General features: G+C 42.0%; 1 protein-coding gene across 4 annotated transcripts; it reads right to left on the reverse strand.

The window, feature by feature from the left end:
* Positions 1–75: 75 nt before the first annotated feature.
* pik3r1 (phosphoinositide-3-kinase, regulatory subunit 1 (alpha)) lies at positions 76–20,569 on the reverse strand. Of its 4 annotated transcripts, none has more exons than XM_072372312.1 (15): positions 20,321–20,569; positions 18,818–19,433; positions 10,474–10,567; positions 10,302–10,376; positions 9,922–10,053; positions 9,074–9,275; positions 8,646–8,728; positions 4,183–4,384; positions 3,903–4,083; positions 3,679–3,804; positions 3,448–3,590; positions 3,186–3,362; positions 3,026–3,100; positions 2,764–2,934; positions 76–2,492 (listed from the first exon to the last, which is right to left on the reverse strand). In XM_072372312.1, the coding sequence occupies exons 2-15, from the start codon at positions 19,148–19,150 to the stop codon at positions 2,303–2,305; spliced, it is 2,184 nt and encodes a 727-aa protein (XP_072228413.1). In that variant the 5' UTR covers positions 19,151–19,433; positions 20,321–20,569; the 3' UTR covers positions 76–2,302. The 4 variants fall into 4 exon arrangements, with proteins under 4 accessions (XP_072228413.1, XP_072228412.1, XP_072228414.1 ...); XM_072372311.1 differs by having other exon boundaries at positions 10,474–10,566; positions 18,814–19,433; XM_072372313.1 differs by lacking the exons at positions 8,646–8,728; positions 9,074–9,275; positions 9,922–10,053; ... (2 more) ...; positions 18,818–19,433; positions 20,321–20,569 and adding an exon at positions 6,571–7,072.
* Positions 20,570–22,156: the final 1,587 nt, after the last annotated feature.

Consider the following 22,156-nt stretch of genomic DNA (forward strand, 5'->3'; position numbering starts at 1 on the left):
TTCAAAGCCAACCAACATTAACTTTTCCTTTTAAACACATTGCATTCAAATCAACAAATAAAACAAACAGACTCGTTTCTTAAAAAGAAGTGTTTTATTTCAATTTTAACAAAACCTAATACAGATTTGAAGCCAAACTGGGGAACACTGGCAAATCTCAATCCAATCACTGTGTGTGGGAATCCAACAAGGACAAAAAATAGTAGGGTCAAATTTAAAAAAAAAAGAAAGAAAGACATCTGAAATAATCATTTACCCAGAACTGGGCCAAAGAAAATGGTGCATGTGGTCTGGAACTTAAGAAAAAAATTAATTAAAACACCAGTTGTTGAGGATGTAAATAAAATCCGTTTTAGTAAAATATGACATGTTGCATTCGGTTAGAAACCAGATGAACAGCTTTAACAATGTGCATATGATTCAGTTTTGGAAGAGCAATTTGGTCAAGTCCATCCACTTTGATTTTAACTGTTTTCAAACCTAGTCGAAGCATTTCCGCCTTTCAGAAAGTTAAATTTACGAAAATAAAACAATTTTCTAATGCAGTTGCCTTCTCCGAGTAGAAGTTGTTTGAAGGATGTAGGTAATTCCAAGCTCAAAATGGAAATGATCACATTCCACTAACACAAACCGCTTAACTTGGTAGCTATAATGACCAGTTTGAGGAGGGGGAGGGGGGGTTGTTCTAAAATATATCTTGAACAGCAGATAAGTGATCCATTATGTCATTTTTCACTTCTGACACACTAAAATATAATTCTTGATTGCTGGGTTTGCAAATGTACCATTCGAATCACAGATTTGTTCAAGGTAGATTAAAAATGGAGAGGGAAACTGTAGTTAGTCCAGTTTAGACTCCACTGGCACGTGTCACCCTATGAAATTACTTACTGAAATGAGCCGATCCACCCATGTAAACAGTGATTTTCTGATACAGAAAAATACTAAGGGTAATATGTATATTGATCTAATATTTTCATATGGGAACATATATATATGTATCTATATATATATTTTATTACAAAATAAATCTATACTGCTGTTTTTGGTGGTGATATGGGTTGTAGAATCCCATCGGCCCATTCTGAGTGCTCAAACAAAGAACTGCATGAAGGCTTCACTCTGTCGGAAAAAAGTATTTGTAACCGAAGCAGCTCAAATACTCCAAATGCTCTGCCTGAGAGGAACATTAGTTTGAAGCAGAAAAGAAACTAATAAAATACTCATCTTATCCATCTTTATACCAGCTGATAAAGTAATTAATAAAAATGTATGTTTCTATTATTATCTTTAAAAATTAGAAGCATTTTTTTTTTTTACTGTATCTTCGCATTTTGACACAAAATATCCTCTTGGATATTTACACAGGAAAAGATACTTTTCAAGCAATAAAACAAGCTTATATTGTGGGTTGCAACAGAGTAAAACAATTTCGATGTAAAAATGGAGAAAAGACTTGCATAGCAGATCAAAATATAACTCAACAGAAACTGATCCTTTTTGGTACGGTGCACTTTGATTCATGACTGCAGAATTTCACTTATGTACATGAAATAGTAAGTCCATTCATAGCTTCACCTTCCCACAGTTAAGATCAAGTTTGTTTCTGCACTGTAATGTTCAACAGCGAGAAGGCAAGATGCAGATGGACGTCATGTCCTCTGATCCTCTCACACAAGTCCAAAGAAGTTAAAAAAAGAAAGAAGAAGAAACAAAAAGTGTTTTAAAAGTGCCATTTTGCTACATTTTTCAGTTGATCCATGGTCTGCTACTGAAAAGATAACACAAGCAATGTGTTACCAGCCCTCCAACGCCACACAGTTTCCTGAATCTATGAGTTTTGGTCACATGGACAGTCACACACTCACAGCCACATACGAAGAAACACACACCGATGACGTGAAAGGGAAAGAAATTGTAAAAAAAAACAACTCATGGCCGGCGAGTCCATTCAAAGATTTCACCTGCGGTGATTCAACACTCCAGCTGGTAAAGCTTCAAAAAAGAACAAGCACCATAAGAAAAAGGCCTCAAATGTCCTCCGCAGGGGAGTTCAGCAGTTTCTGCTTGATTCTGTGCTCCCACAAAAAGCAAAAAGAAAGAAATCTACATTCAGATTTGCCTCAGGCTTGTGGTCAGGCAAAGTCACTGAAATGTCTCAGGCTTTATCTTGTCTTTTCAAGTCCGAGTCAGGCATCGGAGCGTGGCTTATTTTTCTTTGAATAAATCAAGTAGTCCACGACATGTCTCCGACTCCTGCGAGGCCTTAAATCTTTGCGTCCGTGTCCAAACGTCCAGGTGCTCACCGTCTCTGCTGAGCATAAACGGGGTATGCTAGCGTCACATTCAGAGAGTCGTTGTGCTGGACCAAAGACGTGTGCTGGTAGTGAAGTACGAGTTCTTTTAATGAGCTGTACAGGTTATATGGCTCTGCGAAGCCGAAGCCTGAGGGGGTTTTGTTGATGACGCAGTGCTTCACCTCGCTGTCCACGCTGCAAAGAGAGGACAATCATCACAATGTGCTCTGCTTCCAGAAAATAGAGCAGTTTCTCCAGCTGCTTTCTTTTACACCAGCTACTTTTAAACCACTAAACAGTCTGCTCACAACCCTCTATTAAAATGGTAATCAAGAGCTTGATTTGACACCAATTGGGTACAATTCTTGCTTTTCAAACAGGGATGCCCACTTGTTGAGATTACTTCGGGCTGTTTAATTAGTTTCAGAAATGTGGGGACATGTTTTTGCGATGCACTGATACATACACAACACTGCAGGCGTAGCATCCCGCTTTGCTGCTGTCTCGAACCAGGAATGTTCCGTCTCTCTTGCCCTGGAGGAGAGCCTCGGCCTGAGGTCGATTGATGTTGCCCAGTCTCCAGGTCCGCTCATCGTGGTGAGGAAGGTCTTCGTCATCGTCCACCATAGAATATTGACTAAAAACAAACAAAGCGATGCACACAAACATTAGTCGTGAGGCAAAACATTAGCATTTTTGTGTCAGCTCGTGTGTAACAGCACACTTACTCCTCTGTGTTCTCGTTCTTGATTCCCAGCCACTCGTTGAGTTTTTTCTGTCGGACTCCCTTCTGGGTCAGCCACCTACGAGACACCAAACACACGGACGTCAGAACCGGGCCAGATCTGTGTCAGAGGTCCCAGAACAGTGCTGGTGTGCGGTACTTACATGAGGTACTGGTCTCTGGTCTTGCGGAGCTGGATGAGGTCAGGCTTGATGCTGTTCATCCTCTTGTCGATCTCTCTGTAGTCTGCTGCCTGTTTCTTCAGATCTTCTTCCAGTCTGCGCTTGCTGTCCACAATTTCACTAATCCTCGATTTTAACTTCTCATAGTTGCCCATGATTCTGAAAACAATAGAGGATGACTCAGTTTGGAACATAATGGAGCATTTATTTATTAGCCAACGCTGCTTTTTTCCAGCCTTCTTACCTCTGGATCTCCTTGTCGTTGCCTTCTCTCCTGAACTTCTCTATATAGTCCTTGCTGTACCGCTCTTGTGTTTGACATTGCTCCTCAAATATCTTTATCGTTTCATTAAAAGCTTCTATCGCTGTGCGTTTCATTTGGATTTCCTGTGAGGAGAAGTCATTTTTAGTGTCTGATACACAAACACTGCAGTTAAACTTTTAAACTCCTGGTTCATCTGTGGGTGACTCTCACCTGTGATGTTCTGGTGTATTCTTCATACAGACGGTCGTACTCTTTGTTCTTTTCTTGGTATTGCTGGTGGTACTCACAAAGCTTCCTCCCCACAGCGTCAATGTTGTCCTCTTTGACCACCTGATCCTGAAGAAAGATTGATAAATCGGCAAAAGTTGCAGTTAAACCGGTTTAAAATCCTACTCGTTTTAAATGTGCTGCTTCTCACTGAGCTGGCATCCTACCTGCTGGTGTTTGGAGACCGGATACAGCAGCTTTACATCTAGCTTAGGGTTGTACTGAGCCAGTGACTCATTGCGATAGTGGTTGATGAGCTCAACAACAGAGCTGAAGGTCAGCGGGTCTGAGAAGCCATACTTCCCATCCCGATGGAATATCTTGATGAGTTTGTTGTTTCCTCCTTTCCTGTACACAAAAACAAAACCTGTTTAAAACAACATCATCCAAAAGAAGACGGTCATTAGGGGGGCATTATTTCAAACTGAAAGGAGAGAAATGGCTCACCTCAAAGTCAGAGTGTAGTCTCCGTGCATTTTTGTAGAGGCGTCTCGCACCAAAAACGTACCATCTGCAGTGTCCCTCAGTTTCTCATTGACCTCCTCCCGAGAGATGTCCCCCCAGTACCATTCAGCGTCCTGCAGAGCCATGTTGTTGTTCATACCGTTGTTAATCACAGACGTGGGCTTGGGTGGCTTTGGAGGTAGAGCTGTGGAAACAAGAGAAGCACAAGCTAAATTTAACATAACTGACTGGAGCTTCTTCGTGCTTCTGTTTACATGAAGCGGGATCTTGGCTTAAATCAAGCACTTGATTTTCTGGCCTGACTAAAGAACACCTTTGAGCTGCATCGACATTTGCTTTGATTCTCAAGAGGATGCATTTCAAAAGAATCAAGCATTTTTGCTGCACTAGCTCGAAGGCTCTCACAGATGCTTTTTCCCCATTGATCAAACGGGGCTGATGAAATACTGCCACTCTCCCAGAGAGAGACGGTAACAGGGAGGCGGTGGGAGGAGAGATGAAGCGTGAGTCAGGGGGAATGAATTTCATTCAAGAAAAGGACCATCTATTAATATTCTTTGCTGCAAAAGCAGCAGAGAAACCTTTTGACAGATAACACACACATTGGAAGTTTCTTTGAAGAGAAAAGCAGTAAAAGAAAGGTTCAAATGCATATAGCTCACAAGACTTTGAACCCTGAAGCAGCTGAGGAATGAATCCCCTTTGAGCCCAGCTTTAATGTGCGCTAACCAGATTCTGCTCCATGGATTCACCATCAATGAATCAATATTAGTTAAACCAACAGTTTCCCAGTGAGTCTAGCATTAGCAGAGATAAGGTAGGTGGCTATTTTCGACCCACAAATCTGCACTGCATTAGCCACCCTTCTGCAGCAGTGGAGCTTGCACAACTTTGCTCACCGAACACCATAAGCGCTGCTCATTTGCCACACAGCTGCGACTGTGAGCGACCGCACGAAATGCAGAGGTTTATAGTCTGTTTCACTGCAGCCTAACTGCTTAACCACAACACATGGTCTGCACTTCTGTGCCAGCCTTCCAACCTGATCATATTTCATCCCCAGATTACTAGAAATGTCTCATTCTTAAATCCAGCCATGTGACCAAACCAGTCTTATAAAACAGCAGCCTGCCGAGGCTTCCACACACAGACATATTGTGCGATCTCTCCTCTCCTCCAAGGAGGCACAATTAACACTTTATTACACAGCCACCGAAACGGCAATTTGAAAAGCCATTAAAGGCAGCCTGCTCGGTAACGTGTTACATCACTTACCACAGCCAATCACATAGGGGATCTGTCACCAACCGCTCTGGCATCTTTCATTTCCTGAGAGCGATGAGGTCATTCTTAAAACACATTTCCTTCACGTCCTGCTTCAATTCTTTACAAAACTGCAGCTAGACAGAAAAAAACTCTGATCTTCCTCCCTGCAGCCTCCAGCATTGGCGTGCATTAGCCTTCAACAGCAAACGAGCAGCTTCTTTTTACTAGCAGACAGAAGAGAAAGGGACCCTGCAGCCTGCTTCATGCTTTCCCCTCAGTCATCCTCCGTCTCCCTCTGTTGAGCCTGTCCACTTGCTCTCCTGCAGGTTGCTCGGCCCCTCCTCCCTTCATGTGTCGTGCGGACGCTTAGCCCGTCCCACTGCTGGCACGCAGACAAAGACAGCTCTGCAGCAGCACGTACGCAGCTGAATTATAATGCCTGGCCCGGTCAGCGGCACCCTGAGCTCCAAAATATGCCTGTAATCCCACAGCATGACACTCGACGTGACAGAGATAGCCTACTTGATTTCCTGAGTGAAACTAAAATAGAACAAGTTCTTGGTACAGAATTAAGGATTCAAGTGAAACACAGTCCATCATCCTTCGAGGCTCAACTGACTTAATTCAAAGAAGTCAACTATAAATCTGCGGAGCTGATTAAATATTACAAAATGTGTATGTATACTTTTAAAATAAAAGTTAAATCCTCCTCTGTTATCCAACTGAAAACATCTGTTCCATTTTACTTTAAAAATCAATCCCGTCGGGGAACTAAGATTATTTGTTTTACTGGTATTTACTCTGGAGTATCTACAAATAATTTGAATGTTTTAGGCCTCCTTTGAACGGTGGGTCTCGAGCCTCTGAATTCTAAGTATCTCTTAGAGCAGCTCATATCTACACAGCATGTTTCACAAGCCACACAGCAGTGGCCCCAGGCGAGTCGCATAGAAGCTTTAAGGAAACAAAAACCAACTCTTCTTGTCCGAGTTAAGTCTTAAGACGTGGAATTTGTGTCTATTCTATTCACAAAGTTTCTCTTCTTTATGGCCTGAAGGCAAAAAGCAGCAGAAACATATTGCATGACAGGAGCAGAAAACTTACGTTGCAAGTTGTGCATGTTTTGGTGGATTAAGAGTCTCTTCTTTGAAGCCTCACTTTTACTCCCAAAGGTTAAATTTAATCCAATAAAGCTGCATTCAAGTCCTCCGGTCAAGCTCCATTTCATAGTTTAGGCCACTGAGTACGAGGATGTGGTTAGTTTTAATTTCTTAAAAGGTTACAGCTTTATGTGCTTCTTAATGAAATCCAGGTAATCCCCTCAGCGTGAGGCAGGTGCAACATGCGATCGGCTGAGTGTGACTGACTCACTCTCTCTCTCTCTCTCAGTCGACTGAGTGCTCAGTTCCTGCCGTGAGTGCTAAAGGTCTGAATCTCTCTCTCTCCCCCTCTCTCTCTCTCTCTCTCCGTTTCTTCCTTTCTGAGTTCTGTGAGGCTGAGGCCTGCTCACGTGGAGGTAGATAGTTAATGATTAGCAGTAGCTGCTCGGTGTTGGAGCAGCCTGTTCTGTATGCCAGCTGTGTCTGTGTGCACGGCTCTGTCAAGTCTCTTTGGTCACTCCCTCTTTCTCTGTTTGTAAAGGAGGAGGCGGGGGGTGGATTCAGTCTTATGATTAACTTGCAAAGTTTCAAATATTTGCTGACTGAGCACTTTGAGGGGCAGGACATGTGAATATCCAGGCAAAGATTGGACTGGGGGGGGGGGGGGGGGGGGGGGGGGGGGGGGAGTGGCTCTAGAGACCAGAAGCAGTCCTCAGTTAACAAGAAGTGCTCTGTGGCGCAGGCCGACTTTCCAGCCAACCAAATCTAAGTGGGCCTTTTGTCGCTTACTTAAAATAGTCATGCAGTAACTGGGAGGAGGCATGCAGACACCGTGCACACATGCATACACACGGGTCATTCACAGAAACGCACACAATCAGAACATGTGTGTTTACAAAGTAGGCTCTCTCGTCTTTGGTTCCCATTATTTGCATGAGACTGAAGACTGAAACTAGTCTGGCACGCCTGAACTTTGCTGTTTGACCAAGTCACATGACCACATATGCATCGCTCTATATGTGAGAAACAAACTAGAAGCACTTTAGCTTTTGTGTCTTTCCAGCCAGACCATGCATCCGTTTACCCATTTATCCACCAATTTCACTGCTAAAGTGCTCCCACAGGTGCAAATTGCTGACAGCTGACAACAGTCCATGCACAGGCACATTATAAATAGCCCTGACAGGTAATAAAATGTTTAAACGGCCACAGTCCTGGGCCTCTGGGCCAGCCAAAGACGGTGCTTTTAACTAGCACTGTAAAAAGAAAACTGTGCCACGCAACTCACTGCTGTCTCACACCACCACAGCAGCTTTGTCTCAGCAGCCCACCAACAAAAGCTCTGACACAAAGCTTTTCCAGGTAATAAAGTCAGTCATGAAAAAACAAACTATTCTGAGAAAAAAAAGAAAGCAAGATATCACTAAAGATCGTATAAACCGGTCTCATCCTGTTGCCAATACAGCCATAAACCACATGCAATCTCACCTATAATCATGTTGCACAGTTACACAGATGGAAATCCACACTGATGTTATACAATCCATCAGTTTCTAGTCAACACATTAGAAAGGGAACCTTGTACATAAATGTACAATTAAATATTGTAAAAAAAAAAGGTAAAAAAAGGACTGTAACAAGTATCTCTGTTAAGTTCAAAAGAAAGAAATGACACCCTGTGCAGCTAATCCTTAAACCTGCTGCTCTACCACTGAGATGTTCTGGAGTCATGCTAAAGTTACTATTTGGTATTCAATAAAAGAACATAAACCTGCTTTTGCTCTGGAATATCGATAGTCTACCACCACAGAGTACCCTGTGGTCCTCTGCAAGTGCAGCAGTTGCAAGTCTCAACGCCTCTCTCTCATGCTATTAATAGCTCATGCCACAGTGCGTGTTGTGCAGCAATTTTAGTCCCTGCAGAACTTAACATTCACGTTCCACCTCCAATAATAAATAATGCACACATCTCTTAACAAGTTTTCCTCCAAAATGGGGCAATGCAATTCATTGAAGTGCTGCATTTGATACATTTTTTAATGATGCACGAAAAGGAAAGCACAAATAAAGTTTAACTACCTGGAGCAGCTTGACTTTCACTCCACTCACTGGTCACCAGAACCTCAATGATCTTTATGTAAGCATCCAGACTGGGTTCACAACTGCAGAGGGTGAAGAAAAGACAAGTTAAAAAAAGTTTTATAGCCCAGGTGACTGTCTGCTGCTCTGGGTTCTCTGCATTGGTTGCAATCTGATGGTAATTCAGGCTTAGCTACTTTAATTGCACAGCTGGTAAGAAGAAAAGTTCCAACCTATATTTGTGTATAGCTAAAACCCATGAATAACTGACAGACTGCACGCTCTTAGTGCTCGACTGAATGTGCATGACTGTGTGTCACCACTGCATGACTGAGCCTGCACACTTATCTATCTGCTGCCTGAGCGTCAATCTTTGACAAACCAGAATGTGCAGCAGCAAGGCATAAGTCCACTGCTCCAACACTCACCTGCTGGGTTGCTGTCTGAAAAACACTGGGCTGAAGATCTCACCCAGCGATCTGGCACTAAGCAGGTTCTTGGAGCTGTTCTGGCACACTCTAGCAAAATGCCTTAGCAGACAGTGGAGAGTTAGCCAGTACTGAGGAGGCAGGGTTGGGGTGCTGGCAATGCGACGTAGCAGCTGGGCGCATTCCTCAGGGTTCACCACCTCTGTTTAAAAAGATGAGAGCGGCCAAGGGTCAGACGAAGAGTTGTGAAAAACCAATCCTGCATTAAAGGTCTTTGGTTGAAGAGGAGCTTAAAATGAAAGCTTCTTCATCAAACCATGAAGAGATGGAAACAGCCGTCATATGCAGTTAGTCTTGTAAACCACAGAGAGACTGTGTGGTTGACATTGAGCGTAAGGTACACGAGCAGGTGATTGGCTGCTCAGAGATGCTAGAGATAAACTTTCAGGCTTCTTTTAGTTCCTATTAACCACATATATCCTGTTTCTGGCCATGTGACAGCAAGAAAATGCAGAGCTACAGAACAAGTGTGGCGTGATCATTTTTCCTATGCTTGCAAGAAGCTGCAAGAAAAAGAGAAAGGAAGATAAAAAAAATAAATAAAAAGGGATACAATATGAGTAATATACACTTTGCATGGTTTTTATTTTAGAATAATTGCTCATGGACTGAAAAAAGATTCAATCTAAATGTCAACATTGTGGAACAAAGGGTACAGGCAAACTCTTGCGGTTTCTGTTCTAAGTACTCGATGTACAGCAGGGCATGGGTACATTACGTCAACACTTCTGCTTAAAGCAAGCTGTACAGTGCATAAGTGATCACTGCATCTGCATCTGAGCTCCCACCTTTAGCAGAGAGGACCATCTGGGCATGTATTGCAGCGGGGACAATGGGCTGAGGAAGATCCTGCAGGTACCTACGCAGACCATCACACATGACTGGAAGCTCCAGCTGATCCAGGTCTGTTGAGGGAGGGTCTGAGGAGCAACGCAACACAAGTTGCATGTTTATACACAAGCTCATGTATGGCAAGACCACAGCTTTCTGTGGTGTTTCAAACTTCATTTACATGTGCGCAGGAGTCCCTTTTTGTCGCTTAACAAACTCTTTTCTTTGATCTGACTTCCTCTTGTGTGTGCGTGTGAATCGCACTCACAGGAAAGTTACAGGTTTCAAACAAGTTGATTAAGACGCGAGTAAAAAGGGTGAGGGTTAGGCTACTTACCATTATCAAAATACTGTCTGACTTCAAGTCCAGCACCAGCAGTAAATGTTCGGTATAAAGTAGGGTTATCCAGACCTGGAAATACCCAAACACAGGTCACATCATGGTTCTGTGAAACATGTTACACCAGCACAGAAAGATGGGTAAACTGAGGTTTTTCAGGGAAACTCACCCTTCCTCTCGATAGCTTCCAGCAGTCTGGTCAGCACGGGTGGAGCGGTCTCTGGGAGGGAAAACTGCTCCGTCAAGTCCGGCAAAGAGAAGCCTGGAGGAGATCACAACAAACAGTCAATAAAGATCATCATTAAAGGAGTGATTGGCTTCCTACTAATTATCAACTGGGCCGGCGGTTCATTTTGTGAACCCTTTTCTGACAGGACATAAATGGACTGGATACATTTAAACACTCCACAGGTGCAGAGATATAACCGGACAGTGCAGTGGTTTCCCACTGAAATAATGAGCCTTCACCAGCGTCGAAGCTTCTGATTATCTACTTATCCGCTGTTCTGCTCAAGGCAGGAGTCACCGTGCCTTTTTCTAAAGCAAAAAGGAAATGTAGGATTCAAAGTTGTTGTGCTTCTGTTTTGACTCACATGTCTAACAAGGAAGTCTTCTGATCTAGCTATGAGAGAATATGAGAGTATTATCACATTCAATAAGTTGAAATTATAATAAGAATAAATTATTCGTCCTGCTGAGAAAAATCGAACCCGTGTGATGGCTGTTTGGTGGGACTTCAACTAGTGGGGGCTCACGACCGGTTAGGTGTTTGACGAGCAAACGGCTCAGAACTTCAAAGGAGGAGGTTACACGACCAAAGAGCTGCTTTCAAACAGAAAAGGTGTGTATTAATAAAAGACCAATTCAAGAACAGGAGGTGTTGAGAACTAAACTTAGTGTTTTGTGGGCCAAGAAACTAAGTAAATATCCTGTGACATGAGGTAAGCCAGGTCTTACTTTCTTACTTATTTCGTCTTCAGAACTCTGCGCCCAGGTGTGGACATGAAAGGATCAAGGATTTGGCAAGGATTATATTTGGACTTGCAAAGGCGTATGTTGAAAAGGTATTTTTCTGAAAGGCTCAACTGTTCAACAAGTCTGCAGATTCAAAATGTTGAGAAACCATGAATGAAACCTTTCTTGGAACCATATTTATCTTTCTTGCCACCTTAAAAATGATTACTTTAAAAAAAATAATAATAAAAAAATCAGACTTAAATGGGCAAGTCCGGCTCTAGTTATTATCAAGGAACTGCCTTCTTCCCCCAGAAAAGGGTTCAATCAAGTCAAATATAATGAACAACTTCATCCAAATCCACATCCTCTGCCCAGCGCAGCACTCAGGCTGGCATGTCGCGTGTGAAGAAACTGGATTACCCAAGTCCCTCTAACCACAGAACACACAAAACTCCATGTTGGACAACTGGTCATCTGGAAGACATTATTGGAGCTGCAAACCGGGAGGGGGGGGGGGGGAGGGGGGGGGTTCTCAGAAGCAGCGAACTTTGAGATGGAACAAAGTTTCCCTAAATAGAAATCGAGACATGCAGTGCAGCCATCACACACCTTGGGAGTGTAAGCTTTCTCCCAGACAAGATATCTAACACGACTCTCCTAGAAGAGCCAACTTCTTTTCTGAGAAACTCAATTCACAACCAGAAGGTAAATGAACCCCAACCCAACCCACCCGCCCCTCCATTGATCACATCAATAAAGATTACACAACATCCTGGTAAGCACTTGTTTCATTAAATCTTTCTCACAAATCAAAGACTGTTAGATGTCTCAGAGATGCATTGTGTCACTAATTAACACTTTGAAAACGCATTAAAAAGACAAACATATTAAAAGCATCTGCCTGCGTTTCTCCTACAGCCTGGTGATAACTTCTAAAACGAGACAGATCAAAGGAGTCCAGACTCTTATGTTTACTATTCTGTCCATGGCTGGCCTGTGAGTGACACAGGTCAAGCCTGAGATAGAGTTGCTTCTAGGTACTGTCAACGATGTGACAGTTTTGGCGTCAATGGAGTTGGATCAGGTATCAGACAAAATATGGCAGAAATGCTTCGAGCCATCGGTGATGATTTCTGAGATGCCTCGACATGAGATCAAATGATCAACATGCCCCTGCTGGCCACAGCTTTTAACTACTCGATAAAGACGATAAACGATTCATTTATTGTGCTAGTCTCAGTGGTGTTACTTTGAGTTACATTCCAATGTTTTCCTCTATTTAGAAGAGCTGAATGTCTGCATATCATTAGACTAACTTTTCAAGGCAAGCTGGTTTCTGTGGTAACTTGGGAAAGAAATGCGGTACGACGGGGGCCCCTTGGACATGCCTCTACAAGTCTGCATGTTTGGCAGACCTCAAGATATCCCAAAAGGCCTCAGCCAGCCAATAGTCAGTTAGACAACCGCAGGTTGAGGAAGTCGATGCAGCTGCCACTGGGGGACAATCTCACCGGCTCAAATGGTATGTCTGAACTGAATAAACTGCAGACTGAGGGCAGGACGGAGCTGGGGCACCACCGACACACTAAAGATAGCACTCACTTTGGATAAATTTAGAGAGCCAGCTCAAGTAACCAGCATTTTCAGGTTATACCATTTCTTCTGGTCTGAGAAAGGTCTGGCTGGGGCACATTAGTGAAACTTAAAAGACCACCTCAACACAAGTGAAAACACACAGAAAGTGTGCCACAAATGTACAAAATCATGCAGTAAATCTGGGAAGAATTACTTATAAGATGAGCTGCAGGTGCTGACAAAACAATTCAGATATTAAGTGGACCCCAACTGCAGATTTTATCAAAATATACAACATCTCTATGAACATGTGTGCACGGGCAGCACTAAGAACATGCTTTAACACGGCTGACCTGTAAGTCAATGAATGATGAAGGAAGAAAACAGACAGGCAATGTCTCCTCCTACCGGCTGGAAGATGCAGTGCAGAAGTAAAGCAACAGCCAATGAGGAGACTGTTGCTACAACCTGACAATTAACCCTATGTTGGGGAGACCTCATTTAAATTGTTGCATTTTCCTGAGACGCAATTATACGTACAGAGCACGACTTTCAGAGATGACTAAGCTGCTTTAAGTCAAATGAAAAAGAGACTTACAACTGTGATGTCTGAAACACTGTTAGAGCTTTTAAATAAAGAATCACCATGTTCAGTACTGGCCATAGGGTGCAAGGATCATTTCAACCAATTCAAACTTGCAATACCCTTAGAATACTGCAGTTTAATTCTGATTTAATCTAATGAACAGGATATCCAAAGTCACGCTATGCTGACACAGTCTTATTTGTCTACTTTGCATAACACAAAGGGTTTTGTCTCTAGATGAGATGATGATATGACATTTGAGGATGTAATGTAAAAACTTTTTAAACATGAGAAGATATGCACCGTGGCAAACAACTTTGGTCTATAAGTAAGCACTTCTGCGAGTCGTTATCATGCATTTCAAATGAGATACCAGCCTCACTGCACTTCTAGTTGTGCAGAAGTGGGGCACATCATGATGGTTGTTTAACCACAACGGTTTTAAGATATGTAACTGCAACACGAGTCCTGTGTCGCAACAGCTCTTACTTTTATTGGCTAAGCCAGCCACACACATTCAGCAGTACAAAATTGCATATTCTGTATAACTGAGGAGCACGACCAGCTAATCCGGGATGGTAAGGCCAAAGCTAAAAATAATTAAAGCGTTTAAGCGAAGCAGAAGATTTGTCTTGTTTAATCAAAGCATTGTGATGCCACACCCTCGTCACACTAGCTTGCCTACTATGTCGGTCTCAATAAATCACATTTCTGAAATTCCCCCTCTGCCCTTCTTGACATTGTGTTTCTCTTTAATCTCACCTTTGTCTTACTACACTTCAAGGCCATCAGTCTGCGCCTTATTTTCTCGCTCATTCTTAATCCTGCTAGCAGACAAGCCCTGACTCCAGTAAAGAAGATTTGCCAATTCAGACTACAGTCTCTGCACACAATCAAGTAATGAAACAGTTATGCATGGTCTCATGCACACAGCTACATACAAGTCTGACAGAACTGAACCTCTAATGCTGTTTTAGGAAAAGAAAAATATCAAATTACACTGTTGATTTTATTGGACCCTGAAACTGCACCACTTATCTTTTTCCACATCACTGGACAGCAGTAAATCCTAAAAGATAGCAGTGGCTATAATTAAAGCCCCTTCTTTTGATCTTAGAATTACTCTAAAAGCAAACCATAAATGTCACAAATGAACATGTCTAGAGAAAGAAGTCCTGTTATTTCCAATATTTTGCCATTTGTGACCAAGTCACTTTAATTCCAGCCACTTAAAACAAACAAACAGCAACTCAGGTTACAAGTTTGTTTCTATTTAAATTTCAAACCTAAATGTTACTGTAACTGAACATAATTAAAGGGAGAAATCCATGTTATCATATTAGCTCTGGGGAAACAACCACTAATACTGGAATAAGCAATCCCTTGTAGTTAAACATGATCCCCAAAAGTGGTTATAATGATAAGATAACACACACATTTAATAAACACCCATCTGTGACACAGTCACACTTTGGAAATTACGACGATCCAAAAATACATTTAAACCCAGCTTGCGCCTGATGTTCACAGTCAGCGTTGTACACTTGCCACTTCTAGCCTACGCTAACGTCTAGTGACCAAATAAAAGTGACAATTATTTTCCAAAAACACAAGCTGTAAACAGGATAATAATCTACAAATGTAAGAAAAAAAAAATCCAACGATCGCAAATCAGTAAAATCTGCCTCACATGAACACTAAAAACAATGCCGGTGTGAAACAGCTATCACTGGGGCGCTATTCAGCCTTCAACCATTTATTGTCCGGTTACATTGTGCACAGTGTTACTGCAATCAGCACTTAGCACAATACTGATTCATCACAAAGCTACAAACCAGTCTACCATGCAGTCTGAGCGCAGCGCTCCACCAGAGAAGCGCCGACACATTCCTGGCTTCAGCTGCCTTTAGTCCCACAGAGGAGGAACTCTACATCAGAGCACACTATAACACCATAAACATCTGCTGTGTTTATTCTGCTGCTGACTTGGATGGACCAAGTGATCCGTTACTGTCCTTTTTGGAGAAAAAAATAAATAAAAAAAGAGTCAAAAATCCAAATTTGAGAACATTGCAAAGGCTACTTCATGCATAATTTAAGAGAGAAGTGAAATATTGAGGGGGTGAAAAAAATGACAGTACTGACAGAAAGAGCGTTCAATAGAGCAGATGTCAGGCTGAGTGCTAAGAGGCCCAGAGAAGGAGAGTTGCATTATCTCAATCTCCAGCTATGCAGAGTACTCTCTCTGCAACTGTCCCCTCTGTACAGCCTTCTCTTTTCCTTCCAGCAGTCCTTTTTACCATCTATATTTTAACAACTTTGAGACGCTCCATATCGCCGTCTATTACTAGCTCCAAAACTCTCATTTTTCAAACGTTTCCACTCACAAGGGCGTATGTAACAAGAAGCTATGAAACATGTGAATACAAGTTTTCTTTTTTTTTTTTAAAAGGTGAACTGTTTGCAGTGTACTGTGATCTTACATGAATCCTTACGTAGCGATAAGGCTCAGAGAGCAGATAGACTGAGGGCATCAAATATTTCTTTTAACATGACTGAGCATGCAGGCTGAACCTTGTGAGAACATGCAGAACGAGCCGTCTTTCACGCTCGTCTCCAGCTTTCAGGAGTGCTCAGTCAGACTGTCTGCTCAACGATGAAAAACAGTTACATACAGTTATATAATCATGCATTGCCCGCGTGACACTGTCCTGGTGCTTCAGTGGTGTTAAACATGGCAACAAACAGCTAAATGGTAACAAAATGACACATTATTACTTTATAAAACTCTTACACAATATTCATGCTATCTGCCGTGAACTTTTGCATTCGAATCAATTTGACAATGTTACTCCGTGTTGCTTTCGCATGGCGTGCCCGAGCACATGCATGTTCTCTCAACTGAGGGGCCCAGCAAAGGAAGAACACTTTAATGTTTATGAAAAAAAAAAGGGTGAGAGCTGGAATGAGGCGGAATAGCTTCCCAGCCCTGCCCTCCTCTCTTTTTCTTTCCTTCTCCACATCTGCTGCACTCATGTTAACCCCCCTCCCTCGGCTCAGAGAAGAGAGGTCCCTTTCCAAGCCTCAATCCTCCACCTTCTTTGCCCTCCCAGAGCTGACTGTAGGAACTATCAAAACATTGAAAAAAAAAAAACAAGGAGGAAGAAAGAAAAAAAAAGCCGTGGTGTAGGAGGAAGGGAGCTAGATCCCTCGGTGGTGGGCAATAAATCACAGACACTCTGGGAGCAAAGAGACCCTCTTCAAAGCCCCCTTGAGCATGCAGATCCTTGGTTCCTCCCAAGGCCCCCCACCTACCCTAGCCCCTGCTTCAGCCCCTCTGCCAAGCCCCAAGCTTTGCTCCAGCCCTGATCCCTGTGCACACTATCCCTTACACAAACCCTGGAGCTAGCACAAGGGCTCTCGCTCCCTTACCCACAACCTCAGGGACCCCTCCCTCCTTCCCCACCCGTCTCCCACAGCCCAGGACACAGAGACTTTTTCTTCTCCCTGTGCTACATTCACATTTGCTCCAGGCTCAACGCTGCTGCCAGTCAACCACGACATAGCCATTGAACACATGCCCCCTTCACACAGCTCTTTGCTCACCCTGCAAACCACAGCAAAGAATTTCACAACTGTACCACAAAGAGCAGAAACTAGAAACCTGGCAGCTACATCTGCTCTTTAGGTGAGGAGAGAGCTTTAAGTGCACATCTGAGCAAGCTGCAGAATCCTTAAGAAGATGCACGTTTTAATTGCTCTTCATAGTTGTGGTAGCTCTGACTTTTTTGAAAGGGACCTTTATTCAAATTCTGACATGAAACAAGAAAAAAATTATCTTATCCTACATCATCTCAATTAGTTTAGCTAGAACGTCAGTAAAGACAATTAGTAAAATAAAAACATTGATATTTAAGGAACAGATATTTAGTGTTCAACAGAAATTGATTATGTATTTGGCCCGAGTCTCCACAAAAGTAATGAGCATTAAGTTTGCCTGCTTTGATCAAAACTGTGGTGTCTTATAGGCCCAAAACCACACAAATCTCATGCTGTATTTTGTGCAAAACAAGTGGAACAATGATATATTTTCAGTGCGATAACAGCTTTGGAAAACATCTCAGTATCCTGGTACTACACGATTATCATCAAATAAAATTAGTAGTTTGGTTAAACAGTCTCTTTCTTATAGTCAATCTTTTTTTAAGGACACTTGAGTGCCAAAAGTAGACACAGGTAGCAAAAAGAGATGGTCACTTTACTATAAGCTGATTCACATATTCTTGCCATATTGTAAAATAAGCAAATGTTCAGTCTGACATGATACTCTATATAAAACAGAAATGTTGTTAAAACGCTTATGGCCATAGGGTCAATTTAGGCCTTGTTGTTTCATGTTTTTGAGCTGCAGTATTTCTAAGGTCTAAAAGCAAACTTGCGTGGACAAATTTAAAGGTTTGTTGACCATCTTGCCAATTAACCAACAGCAACACAAAGAGAAGGCACATCTAAATAAAGCAAGCAAGCAAGAGGAGACATATTTATATCCAAAGTTATGAAGCTAGCTTAACTGTTATGCTATGCTTCCACACAAAAGGCAGTTTGGCTCAACCACATGAATCTAAGCATCTTTCTCAACACTTATAAGGGAATTACATCCTCTAAAGATGCAATTTGAGGAGAAAAACAGATGACATCCACTGGTACCATATGGCCTGCAGATAACGCGCACTTGTACTGTGCGCTGAATACACACCAGTGTCATTGTCCATTGGGACCCAAGCTTGGTTTGCATTCATTGCAGCTGGACAGCACCCAAGCAGAGCAATTTGTTAACAAAAAATATTTTACAAGGCCAGCTCCTTTGTCGAACTCTATTAACTTGAATCCAAATGTATCTGAGCTGCTTGCTGTAAGAAACATTGCAAACGAGCGACTCCATCTGCTGATGAAGGCCAAGACATATGGCCGAAAGTTCTGGAAGAAATATGTAAAAGGGCTGTGGGATGTCAGTCAGGTAACCAGATGGCAGTTGTAATCACATCCTCAAGAGCCAGGAAACCTAACACTAACCCAATATGATACGTGTACCAAAATCTGAATGTCACAGTCCAGTAACTGGGTGCCATTTATTGATGATTCAGCCACAGCTTCGTTGACCAATTAAGTGTTCAGAGTTTTAACCCAAGATGAACCATTCAAACTTCCTGTTCTGTGCAGTCTCCCATCCATCACACTGCACTGATGAGTCAAAGAAAGACAAAACAATCTAATAATATGACACTTTTGTGATGAGGTACATTTTTGTTCATCTGAAACCAATCAATAAAGTGTGTGTGTGTGTGTGTGTGTGTGTGGCTTCCTGTTAAACGGCTTTAGTACTGAACTCACCTTGTTCTGAGTCGGAGTCCGTCTCTGCCCTGAAGCAGCCTGGAGCTACTGGTAGGGGTCTGAGGGGTCTTGGCTTAGGTGTAGGGGGAGAGATCCATTTCTTCCCGATGTACTCAACATACGTCCCCGGGAAGTCTCCTTTATCCTGAGTGCTTTCATTAAAGCCCGGTAGCCAGCCAATCTCATCTGGCCGCTGTTCCAGACCATCAGTGTACCCAAGAGCCACCAGAGCTCCTTTGCTTACCAACAATATGTCTCCCACATGCAGATCAATGTCCTCCTCCCTCTCTTTTTTGTAGTCATAAAGCGCTCTGTACTGATATCCCTCGGCACTCATACTGATCCCTTTGTATCGAGGCGTTTTCTCGAAGACGGGCTGCAATCGGCTATGTTACTCTTCAGGTTTCTCTGAATATGCGTTTAGTCCAGGTACTCATTTGCTGATTCCAACAAAGCTACAGCAAACGCTTTTAAGGAGACAAAAATATCTAACTTGTCTTCATTCTTTCACAGTTCGTGCCTGTTCTCAATAAACTGCAGCTCTGTTGGTGTGTCGCCTCGCAGTATGTACCCATCAGTAAATGGCCCGCAGCTGTGATCTTCAGGGTGCTTATCCAGACCTGTAAGATGAGAGGAGAGGCCATGTACAGCACACTGCTCAAGACAATTGTTGCCTGTGCTGCATGCAATACTCGCATGCAAGCAGAATAAGTATCTAGGATATCATTAAATTGGTTATAAAAAAGAAAGATCAATTTACAGGACAGAAATCTTATTTACAGTAATTACACAAAGCCAAAGAATGAGAAGAATGAAATTACATGCCTATGATAATTTTCATATAAAAGGTTTGTCCATATTTGGACTTAATTAAAAATAAACTGCTGTAAAGTTGTATTTTTGGTGTTTAGGTTTGACTAATGGAAGTAAAATAACCCAACAGCTCATGATCTAAAAACAGTAGTTTAGCCTTTTTCTATATTCCTATCACATTCTTACAAGTTTATTGTGTGACTGAACTAAAGCCCCAAAAGGAGCTGTTATAAGATGGCAAGAAAATAACTGTCACAAGAGTAAATAATTCACTGCTCAAGACTCCGTTATTATGAGCCGGTTTTTTTATGGCACCTTTTACAGTTTTTGGCACACAGTCCAGCACAGCCAGCATATGGCTGCTAACATGAGCGTTATCACTGGCAGAGCTAAAGTCAGTTATAAAACTTAATTATCCACTTCGTTGAGAACGTTTGGGAAACGTTCACGAATTGAACTAGCAGATAGTGACTGAAGCAAAGACCTTACACTGTGTGCAAAAAAAATCGTGGAAGCAGTTAGCCAAGTTAGCAAAAGAAGACTAAAAGTTAGCGCAAAGGTACAAAGAAGCTACAGTTTAAACTAATCTTTGGAAAATTTAGCTACACGACAAACAGGCTCCTTGTTTGTTTTTAAGGACAAAGAGTTAACATTTTGCTAACAAAGTTAGCGAGCTCGCACAACAGAAACTTACCAAGAGTGCATGGATCCCGAAGAGATTCCAACGAGTCTCCTTCCCTCCTCACTAAACCGCTTCCACTTGGTTAAACGTCGCTAAACGATGAGCAAAATGCAACCTTAAACAGACCTCTCACCCACTCAGTTCAAAACAAAAACCTCTGATAGAGTTTAAATCCTATTTCATGAACAGTACAGAGTCTTACGACAAACTGCCAGTCGACATAACAGTACAACCTCCCAGTCCCGAACAAATGTTCCCTTGAACGTCGTCCCAGCAGCCAACAAGGGGCGAGACAAAGAACGGCCACACATTGGTCCGTATCCCTGTCAATCAATTACCTCACACAATTGGACCAATCCCGTTCACGTTGGTGGTGCACACTCCCCCCTCCATGTACTCTTTCATGAAACACGAAACACCTATGGAAATTACATAACTTGAATTCATAGTCCCAAAGGATTCTTTAGGCTTTTATTGTGAACATCTGCTTGGATTAAACTGATTGACTTTAGATCATTATCATAAAAATGACAAAAATTTAGAAGATTAACAATACACAATACATGGTAAAATACAGTAAAACCTATTGAACAGCCTGTATTCATAATTTCTTTCTTTTCCAACACCTTGAACAAAAGAGATGCACACTTTTAAGATACAGTCAGGGCTGCTCGTAAGCATGTTTCAGGTACATGGTTTTAACATTTTTTTCTATAAATCATTACATGTTTTCAGCATGGAGGGCCTGAAAATGTTACAAAGTCACTATGTGAGGCACATGACTGTGAATGTGGGTGGCCTAATTATGGCTGAGAAAGAGCGCTGGCTTGCAGAAATCCCCTTTACTGTCCCGGCTGCGCTAAAAGAAACTGTAAGCAGCTTTGTCGAAGGACAGGCCCCTTTAAGTGTGCTTCAGTCACACAGACACTAGTGGCCCCTCATTACTGAGAAAAGAGGAAGTTAGGTCAAGAACAGAAGTATTGATGGTGTTGAAACTATCAGTAAAAAATAGGAACTTCTAGCTGTTGCTGTGGTGAATTGAGAAACTTAAACAGAATGCACCCCTCCCCTGAGTCACAACAACCCTTTTTTATCTTTTTTATCTGGAAATGTTGCAATTTTTATGAACCACAGTGACCTCAAAGAGATAGTGTTTTTTTATTTTTTATCACTAGACCAAACAGTGTCCAGCAGATATCTGATTATTAAAGTCAGCTGCAGATGATGGAAATGAATATTTGAACCACCAGACCATACAATATAATCCCCTTTCTGCCTGTACCAGTTCATCCCCCCCGACTGAATAGTCAGGCTCTGATGACCCATCTGCTGTCCTACAGCTACCCAAACCACAACTCCAATTTTTTTGCTGTTCCCAGACAAAACATTTAGTAGATTAAACTTTTGTTCATATCGTCTAGACTGTCCAGGATGAGGCATAAAATGTATTTCATACTCCCAATAAACTTTGTTTGACCTGTTTACACAATTCAACATTTGCAAAGAAGCCATGTTGCATCTGTTTTGTATGAGTTTTAAAAAAAGGTAGTTAGGTAGAAAGTTATTCAATTAATATTTTACCAAAAACAGGCAAATATGTATAAATGTAATATCTGTTGCAGATAGCATTGTGCTGGCTTATGATAATGACTAAATTATGTTCCTTAGTCCAATTTTATTTTATTTTACAGCTTTAAAGATTTATTTAATGAAAAATAAATCAAATTAGAGCAATTATTTAAAAATTTTGAAAAGTTGAAACTATATTTTGGTATAGAGCTGATTTAATAAGTTGATCAACTCTTATATCTGCCTACCAAAATATATGTTTAGCTGCTAGCGTAAAGG

Source organism: Leuresthes tenuis, unplaced genomic scaffold (assembly GCF_036924035.1).
Source record: "Leuresthes tenuis unplaced genomic scaffold, fLeuTen1.0.hap1 SCAF_19, whole genome shotgun sequence".
Classification (NCBI taxonomy): domain Eukaryota; kingdom Metazoa; phylum Chordata; class Actinopteri; order Atheriniformes; family Atherinopsidae; genus Leuresthes; species Leuresthes tenuis.